This window comes from Cavia porcellus, unplaced genomic scaffold (assembly GCF_034190915.1).
Source record: "Cavia porcellus strain 051 isolate PalLab524CR breed Dunkin Hartley unplaced genomic scaffold, mCavPor4.1 scaffold_49, whole genome shotgun sequence".
Lineage (NCBI taxonomy): Eukaryota > Metazoa > Chordata > Mammalia > Rodentia > Caviidae > Cavia > Cavia porcellus.
In genome coordinates, this window is record NW_026947532.1 from 2,939,835 (window position 1) to 2,952,384 (window position 12,550).

General features: G+C 52.4%; 1 protein-coding gene across 4 annotated transcripts in view; it reads left to right on the top strand.

Moving 5' to 3' along the window:
* Tsc1 (TSC complex subunit 1) overlaps window positions 1–12,550 on the top strand; it is a 47,522-nt gene that overhangs the window by 29,606 nt on the left and 5,366 nt on the right. For all 4 annotated transcript variants that reach the window (XM_003470779.5, XM_023565415.2, XM_005003941.4 and 1 more), the window contains exons 11-22: window positions 68–179; window positions 491–609; window positions 2,561–2,630; window positions 3,493–3,597; window positions 3,800–4,358; window positions 5,497–5,540; window positions 6,056–6,222; window positions 7,102–7,284; window positions 8,250–8,360; window positions 9,015–9,137; window positions 12,070–12,257; window positions 12,339–12,500. In XM_003470779.5, coding sequence (XP_003470827.2) covers window positions 68–179; window positions 491–609; window positions 2,561–2,630; window positions 3,493–3,597; window positions 3,800–4,358; window positions 5,497–5,540; window positions 6,056–6,222; window positions 7,102–7,284; window positions 8,250–8,360; window positions 9,015–9,137; window positions 12,070–12,257; window positions 12,339–12,500 — 1,943 coding nt within the window. The remainder of the gene's footprint in view (window positions 1–67; window positions 180–490; window positions 610–2,560; window positions 2,631–3,492; window positions 3,598–3,799; window positions 4,359–5,496; window positions 5,541–6,055; window positions 6,223–7,101; window positions 7,285–8,249; window positions 8,361–9,014; window positions 9,138–12,069; window positions 12,258–12,338; window positions 12,501–12,550) is intronic.

A 12,550-nucleotide genomic window follows, 5' to 3' on the forward strand; every position in this document is an offset into this window, starting at 1 on the left:
AGATATAAACCTTGTGGAGGAAACAGTATTAATTTGTATTGCTGATGGACTTTATTTTACTTCCCAGCCTGTTCTTTGGAGCCCATCTGTGGTTTGTGGTATGACCACTCCCCCAACATCTCCTGGAAATGTCCCACCTGATCTGTCACACCCATATAGTAAAGTCTTCGGCACAACTGGTATGTCTGTCTTAGATTTCATGGTTGGTTTGGGCCTGCATTTCATGTTAGAAGGAACTGTCTCTTAGATCTCAGAGTGAGTTTGGGGGCCACTCGCATTACTGAGCTTGTTTTTGACACTTAATGCAAGCTTTTGGGGTCTTCAGAATGAGTAAGGTAGGCATTAAGGGGAGAAAAAAAAAGAGAGAGAGAGGTCTGGGTCCTCGGCAGATTAACTCCAAAGCCTTATTTGCAGGAAGGCTGAGGCAGAGCTGGTGGTTTTTCTGACAGCTGGGCTCAGTTGACCTCGTATTTTGCCCCGTCTCTGGCAGGTGGCAAGGGGACTCCCCTGGGCACCCCCGCAACGTCTCCCCCCCCAGCCCCGCTCTGCCATCCAGATGACTACATGCACATCTCACTCCCCCAGGTCTCAGCCATACCCCACCGGAAGGTAAGTCCCAGCAGGTGCTCATCTTCCACCTGAGTGTGTGACTGGCTGGCAGGCTCACTTTGCGCAGCCCTTACACCAGGGAGACCTGGACCCAAAAAGCGATGCGTGTGACTCAGAGTGGTGCCCTGGCTGCTGGGTGCGCTCCCTGGGGCCTGGAGGCCTGTGCAGCTGGCAGCTCGGCCACGCCTGCTTCACTGTGAGCTGCCTGGCCTCCACGTTGGCATTTTCACTGCTGCTGCAGAAACCTGGGTGGGTGAGATGGTGGCCACAGCACAGGCCAGTGCAGGTGCCACACCACCCTGCTGGTCATGGCATTCTCCCTTTGGAACGGGGGAAAGCTGGGTGTGGTACTGTGACACCAGGCCAGTAGGCTCAGCCTAAGGAGGCTGGGGCAGGAGGACCACAAACTCGAGGGCAGTGTGAGTTACCCAGTGGGTTCATGGCTGGCCTGGGCTACGTAGTAGGCCTTGTCTCAGAATAAATACATACATACAAGAAAGAAGGCAAAAAGTCTCTGTATATGCTGTGTTAAGCAGTAGAAAGTATTTTGTTAAATCTGGGCCCTTCAGAATATGTGCATTTAATATTCTTTGTGACAAAACAGGAAATATGTAAGTAATGTTTATTGGGTATCAAGGAACGGCGGTAGCTTCAGGCCCAGGTGTAATTATTTGAATTGGAACTAAACTAGTTCCTTTCTTTCATGGGGCACCAATTTTATTTGAATGAAGAGGTGACTGGCACACTTGGGTCCTTGGCAGGCATTTTCACTGTTTTGGCTTGGTTTTTTGGGAAGACAAAGTCTCACCAAGTAGCTCAGGCTGGCCTTGAACTCGTTGTGTCGCTCAGGCTGGTCTCAAACTTGTGGCAATCCTCCTGCCTCAGCCTCCCAAGTGCTAGGATTACCAGCCTCTGCCACCAGGCCCACTTGTAGGTAGTTTCTTAAATGATGATCATGTTTGTTATTTCAGGATAAATAACTGACAGAATGTATTGCTGGTGATAAAACTCAACTTTCAGGTGAAAATTAGGAAATCAAGTGCTTGGGGTTTAGCTCAGTGGCATAAACGTTTGTGTGGCAAGTGCAAGGTCACAAGTTTGATCCCCAGTACCAAAAAAGATAAAAACAAGAAAGAAAATTAGCAGATCACTATGAGTGTGGTAACTTTTACAATGAGATTGAAGTTCCTTTCTTCCTTTCTTTTTTTTTTTTTTTTTTTTTTTGTGAGGGGGAAGTCTTGGAATACTGTTAATTTTTTAACCACACGATGCAGTGTTTCCACATTTGGAAGAGTAGATAACTTGTTGAACCAGTATTCTCATAGTATCCAACGTATGCTGTCACAAAATCGAGCCGTGGGCAAAAGTGCATCCCGGGCCCAAAGTAGCTGGTGGGTTTAGCCACCATGAGAAGTTCTTCTGTGGGATTTCAGATTCCACATTGTAATGAGCCTCGTCAGGTTTTGTTGCAGGATCGGAGGTACATGAGTGGTTTACAGGTGTGGGGAGGTCTGCCAGCGCGCTTGCTTTTGGAAGCACAGGTCACCGGGCCTGTCTCTCTCCACACAGGTGAACTGGCGCATTCTGAATGTGAGGACCCAGCTGGCTTTCATTCAGGCAGATGTAAAGTGATCCCAAATCAGCAAATTAAAAGTCTCACTGTTCATTCCAGACTTAGTGTTTTTTGGAAAATGTATTTTCTATAAAACTGTTGTATGGATTAACAGGCAATAGATTTGTTATTTTTAAGTCAATAAGTATCTTAAAAGTATTTTTCAGTTTCTAATACAGTATCAGTTGACAAATGTAACCACATGAACAGAAGCTGAGTTCTTTATATTCTGAAGTTTAAAGGCAGGGGCACCATGCCGGGCCTGTAACCATCTTCTCAGCATGGGGTGGAGGTGTGGCGCCCCACGCTGGGTGACACAGACAACACCTGTCTTTTCAGGAAGAGAGAGCAGAGTCTGCGCGGCCGTGTCTCCACAGACAGCCCCATCTCCCGAACGACAGAGGGCCTGGTAAGAGCTCTGGGTACCGCAGACCTTGCTGGTCTCCCGATTGGGCTGCTGTGTCTGCAGCTGAGGGGGCAGTACACGTGGTGGGCTTCGCTCCCCAGGAGGCCGTGGTGTTAGGGTGCCTCCAGTTCAGGGCCAACGTGCTGCGTAGTTGATACTGCTGTCTAGGAAGAGGTAGAAACGCGGACATTCTGGAAAACCGTGTGACACTGATGTGTAGAGGTTAGAAACAGAAGAAACAAAAGTTAGACTACTCGTAACACCAAGCATGTTAAAGATAGCTAGATGTGGTAGTACATGCCTGTCATTCCTGTACCCTGGGAGGCTGAGGCAGGAAGATTGCAGGTTTGAGCCCAGCCTGGGGAATTTAGCAAAATACTATTTCCAAGTTTTAAAAACAAAAAGCCCTCTACAATGAATGTTATCATTATATATGTAAAACTTACCAACAAAATAAAAAAGTTACAAAACCAACTAAGTTTATAGAAACATTGGAAATGTAGCTCAGTACAAAACCTTGGGCTCATTCTCCATTGCTGCCACCCAAAACAAAACAGAAAAAGCTCTTAAGCTGCTGCCCTGACGTCCCTCTGTATGTCCTCAGCTGGCTGAACTACATGGTTTTGTCTGTCCTTGAATCTGCTAAGGCCTGGGAATTTTACTGCTGTGGATGATTTCTGTAGCTTCGGTGAGGTGTGACGTACAGTAGCTCAGCCCTCTGCAGCAGGCTTGGAGAGAGTGGTCTGCAGCCTCCGTCCAGCAGGAAGGGTGACCGTAGCCCTTTCTCTGTTGTGCTCTCAGCCCTTTGCACCTGCAGAGACCTGTCTGCATGTCTCTGACCAGACTTACCTCTGTTTCTCTTCAGAAGAGCTGCCCAGCGGCCAGGGCTCTGTCACTCTGAGTGACCTGCAGGAATTCCTAGGTGACCTGGCCTCCGAGGAAGACAGTGTTGAAAAAGCTAAGGAAGAAGGTGATGTATGTGGGACCCTCATCCTGCCTCAGCACTGAGGTCTCGAGTCCGCTCAGAGGCGCGCTTGATTTTCCCCTGCTGGAGAACCGGCGGGTGTGTTGTAGCACCTGTGCCGGGCAGAGGGGCTCCCTGCGTACTTGGTGCTGCACAGGCTTGCCCTGGGGAGCACTCACTGGACCTCCTTGTTTGCTGCTCCTTCCAGCTGCCATATCTAAAGAGCTTTCTGAGATCACCACTGCAGAGGCGGAGCCTGTGGGTCCTCGCGGGGGCTTTGACTCTCCCTTCTACCGGGACAGCCTCTTGGGTTCTCAGCGGAAGACGCACTCGGCTGCCTCCGGGACGCAGGGCTCCAGCGCAAACCCCGAGCCTTTACACTCCTCTCTGGACAAGCTCGGGCCCGACACACCAAAGCAAGCCTTTACCCCTATAGATCTACCCTGCGGCAGAGCCGACGCCAGCCCTGCTGAGGACAGGGACCGCCAGGCTTCCTTGGAGACCAGCATCTTCACTCCCAGCCCATGCAAAATTCCACCCAGGAGGGGAGCGGACTTTGGAAGCGGGCAGCCTCCCCCGTATGATCATCTCTTTGAGATGGCCTTGCCAAAGACTGCCTGCCACTTTGTCAGCAGGAAGACTGAGGAGCTGTTAAGGAAAGCAAAAGGAAGCCCCGAGGAAGACCCCACGCCCTCTACCTCCCCAATGGAAGTACTGGATAGACTGATACAGCAGGGTGCAGACGCACACAGCAAGGAGCTTAGCAAGTAAGCCTTGCCGCCCCGAGTGGCCCCCGGCCCACCCTCCTGCTTGGCCAGAGCGCCGGTCCCTCAGTTCTCGCCTGCTCCCAGACGCACGCCCAGCGTGCTGCCTTGGTGCGTGGAAGTGAGGCCTGTGCTGGGGTGGCCCCTCGAGCATCTGCCGTGAAGGGACCCTTTGTGGTGTTTGTACCGCTGTCCTGTGAGGACAGACATTAAAAATGAGCACCCAGGGTGTCTCAGTACAGCAGTGTTCGGTGCTGCGTTTCACACTCGAATTACGATTATTCTATTAGAATTTGGTAATGGTGGTTCCCTGGAGAAGATCAGATCACAGCATATTATGTAGGTGCACGTGGCCTAATGACCCCCTGCCACACAATGCTCCTAGAAACCAAGACCCCAGGTTGCTCTTCTTTTCAGTGCCCTTTTGCAGAGGGCTGGGGATTGCAGAGGGACCAGCCTGTCCATAGGTTGGATCCTGTGCCATTCCTACACAAGCTCTTGGAGAGATGTTACTTTTTGTCTGTCTTCTGTATACTATCCCAAGGGGGAATCTGATAAGAATTGTAATGTTTACACTTCTCTTATTTTGGTGTTTTCGAGACAGGGACTTGCTATGTAATTCAGGCTGGTTTTGAACTCACTGTGTAGCCCAGGCTGTTGTTGTACTTGGTGTTGATCCTCCTGCCTCAGCCTTCTGAGTGGTGGGATTGCAAACAAGAGTCACCATGTCCAGCGAACTTCCTCTTTCCAGTTAGACTGAATGGGTGAACTGCTTTTCCTTAAATGCAGGTGAGAGTAGCTTCTCAGAGGAGAGCTTTCCCTGTGTATTCCATGGAGAGTGGAGAAGCAGCTTTTCCTCCTCCTCCTCGGAGAAATGACCTCCTGGCGCAGGCCATGCTGAGGTGGGGAGGTGCACAGTAGGGCTCCTCCTCTAGATATCTAGCCACGCGCAATGGGCTGCTTGCCCATTCTGTCCACCCGGGCCACATTTCCAACTCCATGTGCTCTCGGAGTTTGACATTTCTTAGGCCCTTGAGGATCCCAAGCACGAGTAAGTGATCCAGCCTTGCTGCAGTTAAACACCCAGGTGAGGGTTTTTTAGGTCAGGCGGTAACTTCACTGTCCAAAACTTTATTCCTAGGTTGTCCTTACCCAGCAAGTCTGTCGACTGGACCCACTTCGGAGGTAAAGTTGTTGCTTTGGCACCATACCCTGCCCCAGCGGTCCCTGCTGTCCTGCCCCCTTGTCTGTCCTTGAAGGAGGCGCCCTGTGGGAAGCATCTCCCGCGGCCCTCCAGCCAGCTTATCTGGTTGGCGAGGGGATCTCAAGTGTTGCGAGGCCAGCATTTGCTATTTTTGAAACACGCCAAGCACCACGTGTTTGGAAGGAGAAGTGCCGCCCCTAGAAAAGACTCAGGTGATGTGAATGTGCTGAGAGCTCCCTGCAGAAGGGTGTGGTGGTTCAGGAGCAGCCAGAAGAGAGCCAGGAGTCTGAAGTGTGTGTGTGCAAGTGCGATCAGGGTGGTGGGAAGGAGAGTGGCTCTCGGCGTGCACTCCCTCTTTCCCTCCTGGCAGTGGTTGCTGCTAGGAACCAGGGGGTCCCTGGCAGAGTGGTTTGTGTTCAGGAGCTGCATTTCTCAGAACAGTATGGGCAGGGCCTGATGGAATCACAGGTGAAAGGTTCTTCTGCTTTAAAATCAGGCTCCCCGCCCTCGGATGAGATCCGCACCCTCCGAGACCAGCTGCTGTTACTGCACAACCAGTTACTCTATGAGCGCTTTAAGAGGCAGCAGCACGCTCTGCGGAACAGACGGCTCCTCCGCAAGGTGATCAGAGCAGCGGCTCTGGAGGAACACAATGCTGCTATGGTGAGGACATGGGGTGCTGCCGTGGTGTGGGCTGGGCTTTGCGTCCGCGTGGAGCTGGTGAGGAGCAGCTGCCAAGTGAGGTCAGCGCTCCCAGCTCCAGCCCTGCTCATCTCCGAGGTTTAGCTGTGGGTGCTGGGCCAGGGGTCCTTTGCAGCTCCCAGGAGCCACAGGGACAGATAACTTTTTGTGTTTGTTTGCTGTATTTGCGTGATGATGAAAGGATTGAAAGGTAATTTTATTTCTCCAGATGTGCAACCAGTTTCCCTAAAGCTATTTCATGTCATAAGTTTGAAACCCGTACCGTGCTGCAGGTGTGAAGTCAGGGAAGCTTGGAGTTGGAATAGTGGCTCTACCTGTTTTCTTAGAGAGAAAATTGGGCTCTTGAAACCTTGTCACCAGTTCTATGAAGTGAGCAGTTATAATAGCAGGACTGAGAAAAGTTCTAACAGTTAAGAGAAACAGCTGAGGATTTAGCTCTGAGGCATAAGTGCCTGCCTGGCAAGCTTGAGATCACAAGTTTGATCCTCGATACCAAAAAGAAAAGAGAAACATCAGTGCGCACTTCCCTGTGCCTGGCACAGCACAGTGTCCAGCCATGCTCGGGGTTTTGGTGAGCTTCCCAGGGCTGTGTGTCAGCAGTCTGACCCCAGTGTTTGTGTGTGTGTGTGGGGGGGCGTCTAAAGCACCGGAAGCCACTTGACCCCCAAGCAGAACTCTACACAGCTGACAGTCCATTGGCTAATGCAAAATCGGGCAAACCTTGACTGAAGCCCGGTGAGACAGTCAGAGGCGGCAGACTCTAGGTGGTGCCTGACTGTGGGGCAGGTTATCGCCACGCGGGGTGCCAGCTAAGATGGCGGCATCTCTGGTCTCTGCTAGAAAGATCAGCTGAAGCTCCAAGAAAAAGACATCCAAATATGGAAGGTGAGTCTACAGAAAGAACAAGCCAGGTACAGTCAGCTGCAGGAGCAGCGTGACACCGTGGTGACCCATCTCCACAGCCAGATCAGACAGCTGCAGCACGACCGAGAAGAATTCTACAACCAGAGCCAGGAGTTACAGGTACAGCCCGCAGTCCGGGCCCAGCCAGCAGAGAAGCCCGAGAGCCACCAGGAGGGTGGTGGGGTGCTTCTACAGTGCTGTCCCTGGGTCAACTCCCCTAAGACGAGCACTGCATGCTGAGCTCATGGCAGACAGCATCAGCCGCTGCATCTTACTGAGGACAGAAATGCTTCACCTCTTCATAGCTCCCTCCCTCATACGCATTCACCAAGGAGCCCAAAGAAACACGCGAGAGTCCCACGTGTGAGGTCTAAACTCGGTGATTGCTAGGACAGCTTAGTAGCTGTTTGAAAATGATTTAGATACACACTTTTTTTTTTTAATCTTTTTGAGACCAAGTCCCGCTATGTGGTTCAGGCTGGCCTTGGGCTTACTTTGTAGCCCAGGCTGGTCTCACACTTGCAACGATCCTCCTGCCTCAGCCTCCCGAGTCCTGGGATGATAGGAGTACGCCACCACACCTGGCTACACAGACATTTTAAAAAATTTCCTGTAGCAGCAGACTAAGGCCACAGCAGCTGGCGGTGCGCACTCAGCCTCGGAGACAGAGTGGGCAGTGGCGCCCTCGTGTCCTGCTCCATCACAGCTTTGCAGAGCCCCGGCTGCACCCAGGCTCCAGCCCTGGGCTGTCAGCCGCCTGCAGCTGATCAGTAGTTCATGGTGTGTCCCACAGGTGTCACTGTATGTCCCTCAAAAGTGTAAACTGTCCTGGTGATTTGCTTATAGTCCCAGAGATGTTCACTGTGCAGATTGGGAACTAAGGTCTTTGTTCCTTTTTTAAAAGAATTGAGTAGTAAGGCACTTAGAAATCAACCACAGCTAACCTTCTAAGACAAAGAAGTCAGATGCTGATGGCCCAGGATAGGAGAGCAGTGGAGGAGTGGGGCACCCCAAATTCGGTGTGGGCCAGCAGCCAGGTGGGCAGCTGGTGCCACTGTAACCCTGTGCCCACGTGTGCTTGGCAGACGAAGCTGGAGGACTGCAGGAACATGATCTCTGAGCTCCGCGTGGAGCTGAAGAAGGCCAACAACAAGGTGTGCCACACGGAGCTGCTGCTCAGCCAGGTCTCCCAGAAGGTGAGCAGGTGCCCATCACTGCCCCCGCGGGACAGATTTATTACCCGAGTACTGGGGTGGGGTTCCCTGGGGGTGGTCCCAGGTCCCTTGCCTTTAGAGGACATTTGGCAACATCAGAGGTTTTTGGTGCCACCAGTTTGCGGCTGGGGCCAGGGTTCTGCTGATTATGTTTCAGCACACCAACCGTGCCCCCAGCAGTGGGCTGGGCCCTGGGTCCCATGTACCCCATGGAGCTCTTTCTCACAAAGGCATAAGGGTGCTGGGGCCTCTGAGTGCCGCCCTCTCTTGGCATTCAGTAGGCTGCTGTGTTCCGTGTACTCAGCAGCAGGTGAGCTCCCTGGGGCTTCCTCATGAACCTGGCATCCCTGCCGTGGTGGCCATGTGCTTGTCCATGTGTGTCCCGTGGTGGTTGCCTTGATATAGGCTGCTCATGCTACCTCCCCTTTGCGTGGCACAGTTTTAAAGTGCAGTTCTGCCCACTTTTGTTACTCTTTGGGCACATTCCTCCCTGCCAGCTTGAAAGCTGGGTAGTTGGAAACCGAGGGTGTTGCTTATTCTGCCCTGGGGTTGAGCCCTTGTGGACCTGGTAGGTTTCCCGCTGCACCCATTTCTGGTTTTGTGGTGGCGGCCCCTCACCGTCTGTGTTTTGTGCAGCTCTCCAATAGCGAGTCAGTGCAGCAGCAGATGGAGTTCCTGAACAGGCAGCTGCTGGTGCTCGGGGAGGTCAATGAGCTGTACCTGGAGCAGCTGCAGAACAAGCATGCAGACACCGCCGAGGTGGGTGCAGAGCCAGCGGTGCACCACATAGACTGGCTTTGGGAGTCGGTCCTCAGAGGCAGGGCCCCCTGGCAATGCACAGGCCCTGTCCAGCTGTCGGGAGAGTGTGTGTCCCTTGCTGGGTGGCTATGAGATGGACTCTCGCAGGGTTGTCGCAGGGGAAGGTGCTTCCTGTCCCCTCCTGTACAGAGAGACATTCCGATGGGGACCATGGGCTGTCCTGGGCTGTCCTACATTCTCTCTTCTTTTCTTGTGGAGTCTAATTTCTGCTGATGGTTGTTCAGTCCTGGCACCAAGGCCCGGCTGGGATGATCTGCCCTTAATTAGCGCCTCACCAGCGTTGTCAGGACAGAAGTTCCATGTTGCTTGATAAACAGCCTCAGGCCATGTTGGGGAATGAGTAGGAGATGCTCAGGTACTTCTGCCACAGCTGCTGCTTCATGCACACACGTACACTCGCTCTTCAGGATTTCCTGGGCTTATGCTTTGTAAAGAGTCTTTTTTGGACATGGCTCTCAGACTCCTCCTAGAAGGGTGTTTGTTCCATGTGGAACTTTCTAGACACGGGCAGTTGTTGGGAAGGTTGAGTGGCCGTGGGGGAAGGAAGGTAGGGAGCAGACCCAGGAGACTTCTGAAAGAGCTCGTGGAGGACTGGCTGATGCTTCCCCGAAGTGGGCGGGAGGGCTTCTGTGGTATGGGCTGCTGTTGGACATCTTTGGATGCTTAGGGACCTGTTTCACGATGAAAGGAGGCTGCTGCTGCTGGCTTATAGGATGATGCCGTCAGTGGTACACCACGTGACCCAGGAGCCAAGACGGCTTCAGAACCAGAAATTTGACTGTGTTACTTGACAAGAAGTCCAGAGACGGGCGAGTTCCAGGCTGGTCAGGTTGGCAGCTGGGGACAGTGTCAGGGAGCCAAACTCTTCAGCTGTTCCGCACCACCCTGCCGGTCCTGTCAGCTTTGTGTCCCAACCAGCTGTTCCCATGGTGCCTAAGAGGCACTAGTCCTGGGCAGATACCTGGTGTCTTGAGGAAGTGAGCGTCTCTTCTGGGTCTCACTCAGTGGGAGACCTTTCCCAGGATCCTCTTCTTGCTTCACGTGACTCTGCCAGGATTGAGTCAGGTGCTCTTTAAATTCCATCCTCACCTCGAGCCATCTGGCTTTGCTGCCAGGCCAGCCGAGGAGGCGGGGCAGGTGTCCTCAAATCAGGCGGGCCAGCCAGTTGGCTGGTGAGGCTACTGTGAGCTCAGGGACCTTCTTGATGCAGTTCCTTGAATGATTAGCAATCAGTCAATCCCTGGAGGCCCGCTCCAGTGCATCTCTTAGTGAGATGGCACGGTACTTGCTTATTGTGGCCCACACACATCATCCCACACACTCTGCTCACGTGTGATGCACTGAGTGCTTAGTGTATGTGTAGTAAACAGGCCTTACCCTGGACCCTTAGGGAGGAGCAGCAGAAAGGCCCTGCATGCTCGGCACAGTCAGTTTTGTTTCGACCATTCTGTTTGTGGTTGGCTAACTCCGTGGGTGTGGGGCTGGCTGCTGTTGCTTGTGACCCACATCAGATGTCAGACACATTGTCCTCGCCTTAGCCACTTAGCACAGCTAGAATGGCCACATAGTCTCGAAGCGGCTGGAGCTTCAGTCTGTCACAGACTCTACCCTTGAAACTGGTGTTTACTGGTCAGTCTCAAGGCCAGGAGCCTTCATGAAAGTTACCTTCCTTATACTTTGTGGTTTGCTACCTTTTAAAAGCAAACATACAGCTATGAGTTTTACGGCACACACATTTTACGCTAGTAATGGCACACACGTAACACGTGCTGTTAGAAAATTGCCCTTCCTGCCTTTTCTCTGCACATCAGGGTACACTTGCCCTGAGTTTGCAGCTGCGGGGAGGTGGTCCGCCTAGGCATCACCAGCAGGTCTCATGGGGGGCAGCCCACACCGGCTGTCTCTCTGGAGCAGACCTTCTCAGTCCCGCTGCCGTCTCTAGCTCTACCTCAGCTGCTGTTAGGGAGTGAGAAAAATAAGACAACATGGGTCCCACAGCGCCCCAGCATAGCTGAGAACCGGTGTGTACCACTGGTGTGTTCGAGTGTGTCTGGTGCCTGTTGCTGGTCTGCTTTGTAGCTTTTGTGCCGCCATACCCTTTCCAGCAGCGTAAAAATATGGAATGTCCTTTATGTAACTGCCTCCCTGATGAGGGGTTTCCAGTTCTTAGCTATCACAAATACACTGGTGATTCTTTTTGTTATTTTTAACGTGGTAATTAGAGGAGCTCCATGGCATGCTGGCCTGCCTTTGCTTCCTCCTGCCCCCGCCCCCAGCCTGTTCATTGGGCATTTCCTTGCACGAGCAGTCAGTGAACTTTTAGCACACGTGCTTGGCAGTACTTTTAACTCCTCTCTAACAGGGTGCAAGTGGGTTTTCAGTAATTTACACGAACAAGTGGGTTGTGCTCAGTCACTGCAATTTTAAGCTGCTATACCCAGGGATAGAAAGATTATAGAAAAGTGGCATAGCAGCAGTGCCTTAGGAAAGGAGGAAAAACAGAGTCTTTAAAAATGGGTCTGCAAAGTTAGCTTTAAAAAAAAAATTGGGGGATAACTTATTAGTCAGAAATTTGGCATCTTCAAAATTCAATGGAAGCGCCAGGCCATCTGTGTCTACGGCTGGATTTGGAGCCCTATGGGCAGTGCTGATCGCTTCTGTGTAGTGTCCTCGTGGTTCGGAGTGCTTTACTCCAGTGAGCCTTCAGGGAGGTTTCTAGCTTAATACCCAGCCAGCTCACTTCCCAGAGAGCTGGACTTGGTTACATTTCTACCCCGGGGTGCTAATGTGCCCACTCAGAGCACACGAGGTCTCTTCAGAGTGGATGCGATGTGCTTGTTTTCTACAATAAGTGCCAACTGCAATCTCCTAGGAAGTGGAACTGATGAGAGCTGCGTATCGGAAGGAACTAGAGAAAAGCAGGAGCCACGCTCTCCAGCAGAATCAGAGACTCGACACATCCCAGAAGCGGGTTTTGGAACTGGAATCTCATCTGGCCAAGAAAGACCACCTTCTCCTGGAGCAGAAGAAGTACCTGGAGGATGTCAAGTCCCAGGCAAGGTAACTTCCACAGGACACGTTTGTGCAGTGAGGGGTGCTGGTGGGGGCCTCCCACCATCCGGTCTGCTCTCTCTCTCTCAGAGGACAGCTGCAGGCTGCAGAGAGCAGGTACGAGGCTCAGAAGAGGATCACCCAAGTGCTTGAGTTGGAGATCTTAGACTTGTACAGCAGGCTGGAGAAAGACGGCCTCCTGCATAGGCTCCAAGAGGAAAAGGCGGAAGCGGCAGAAGCTGCAGAAGAAAGGTGAGGGCGCCCGGGTATTTAGCTCAGGGGTGTAGGTGCCTGCCTGGCCA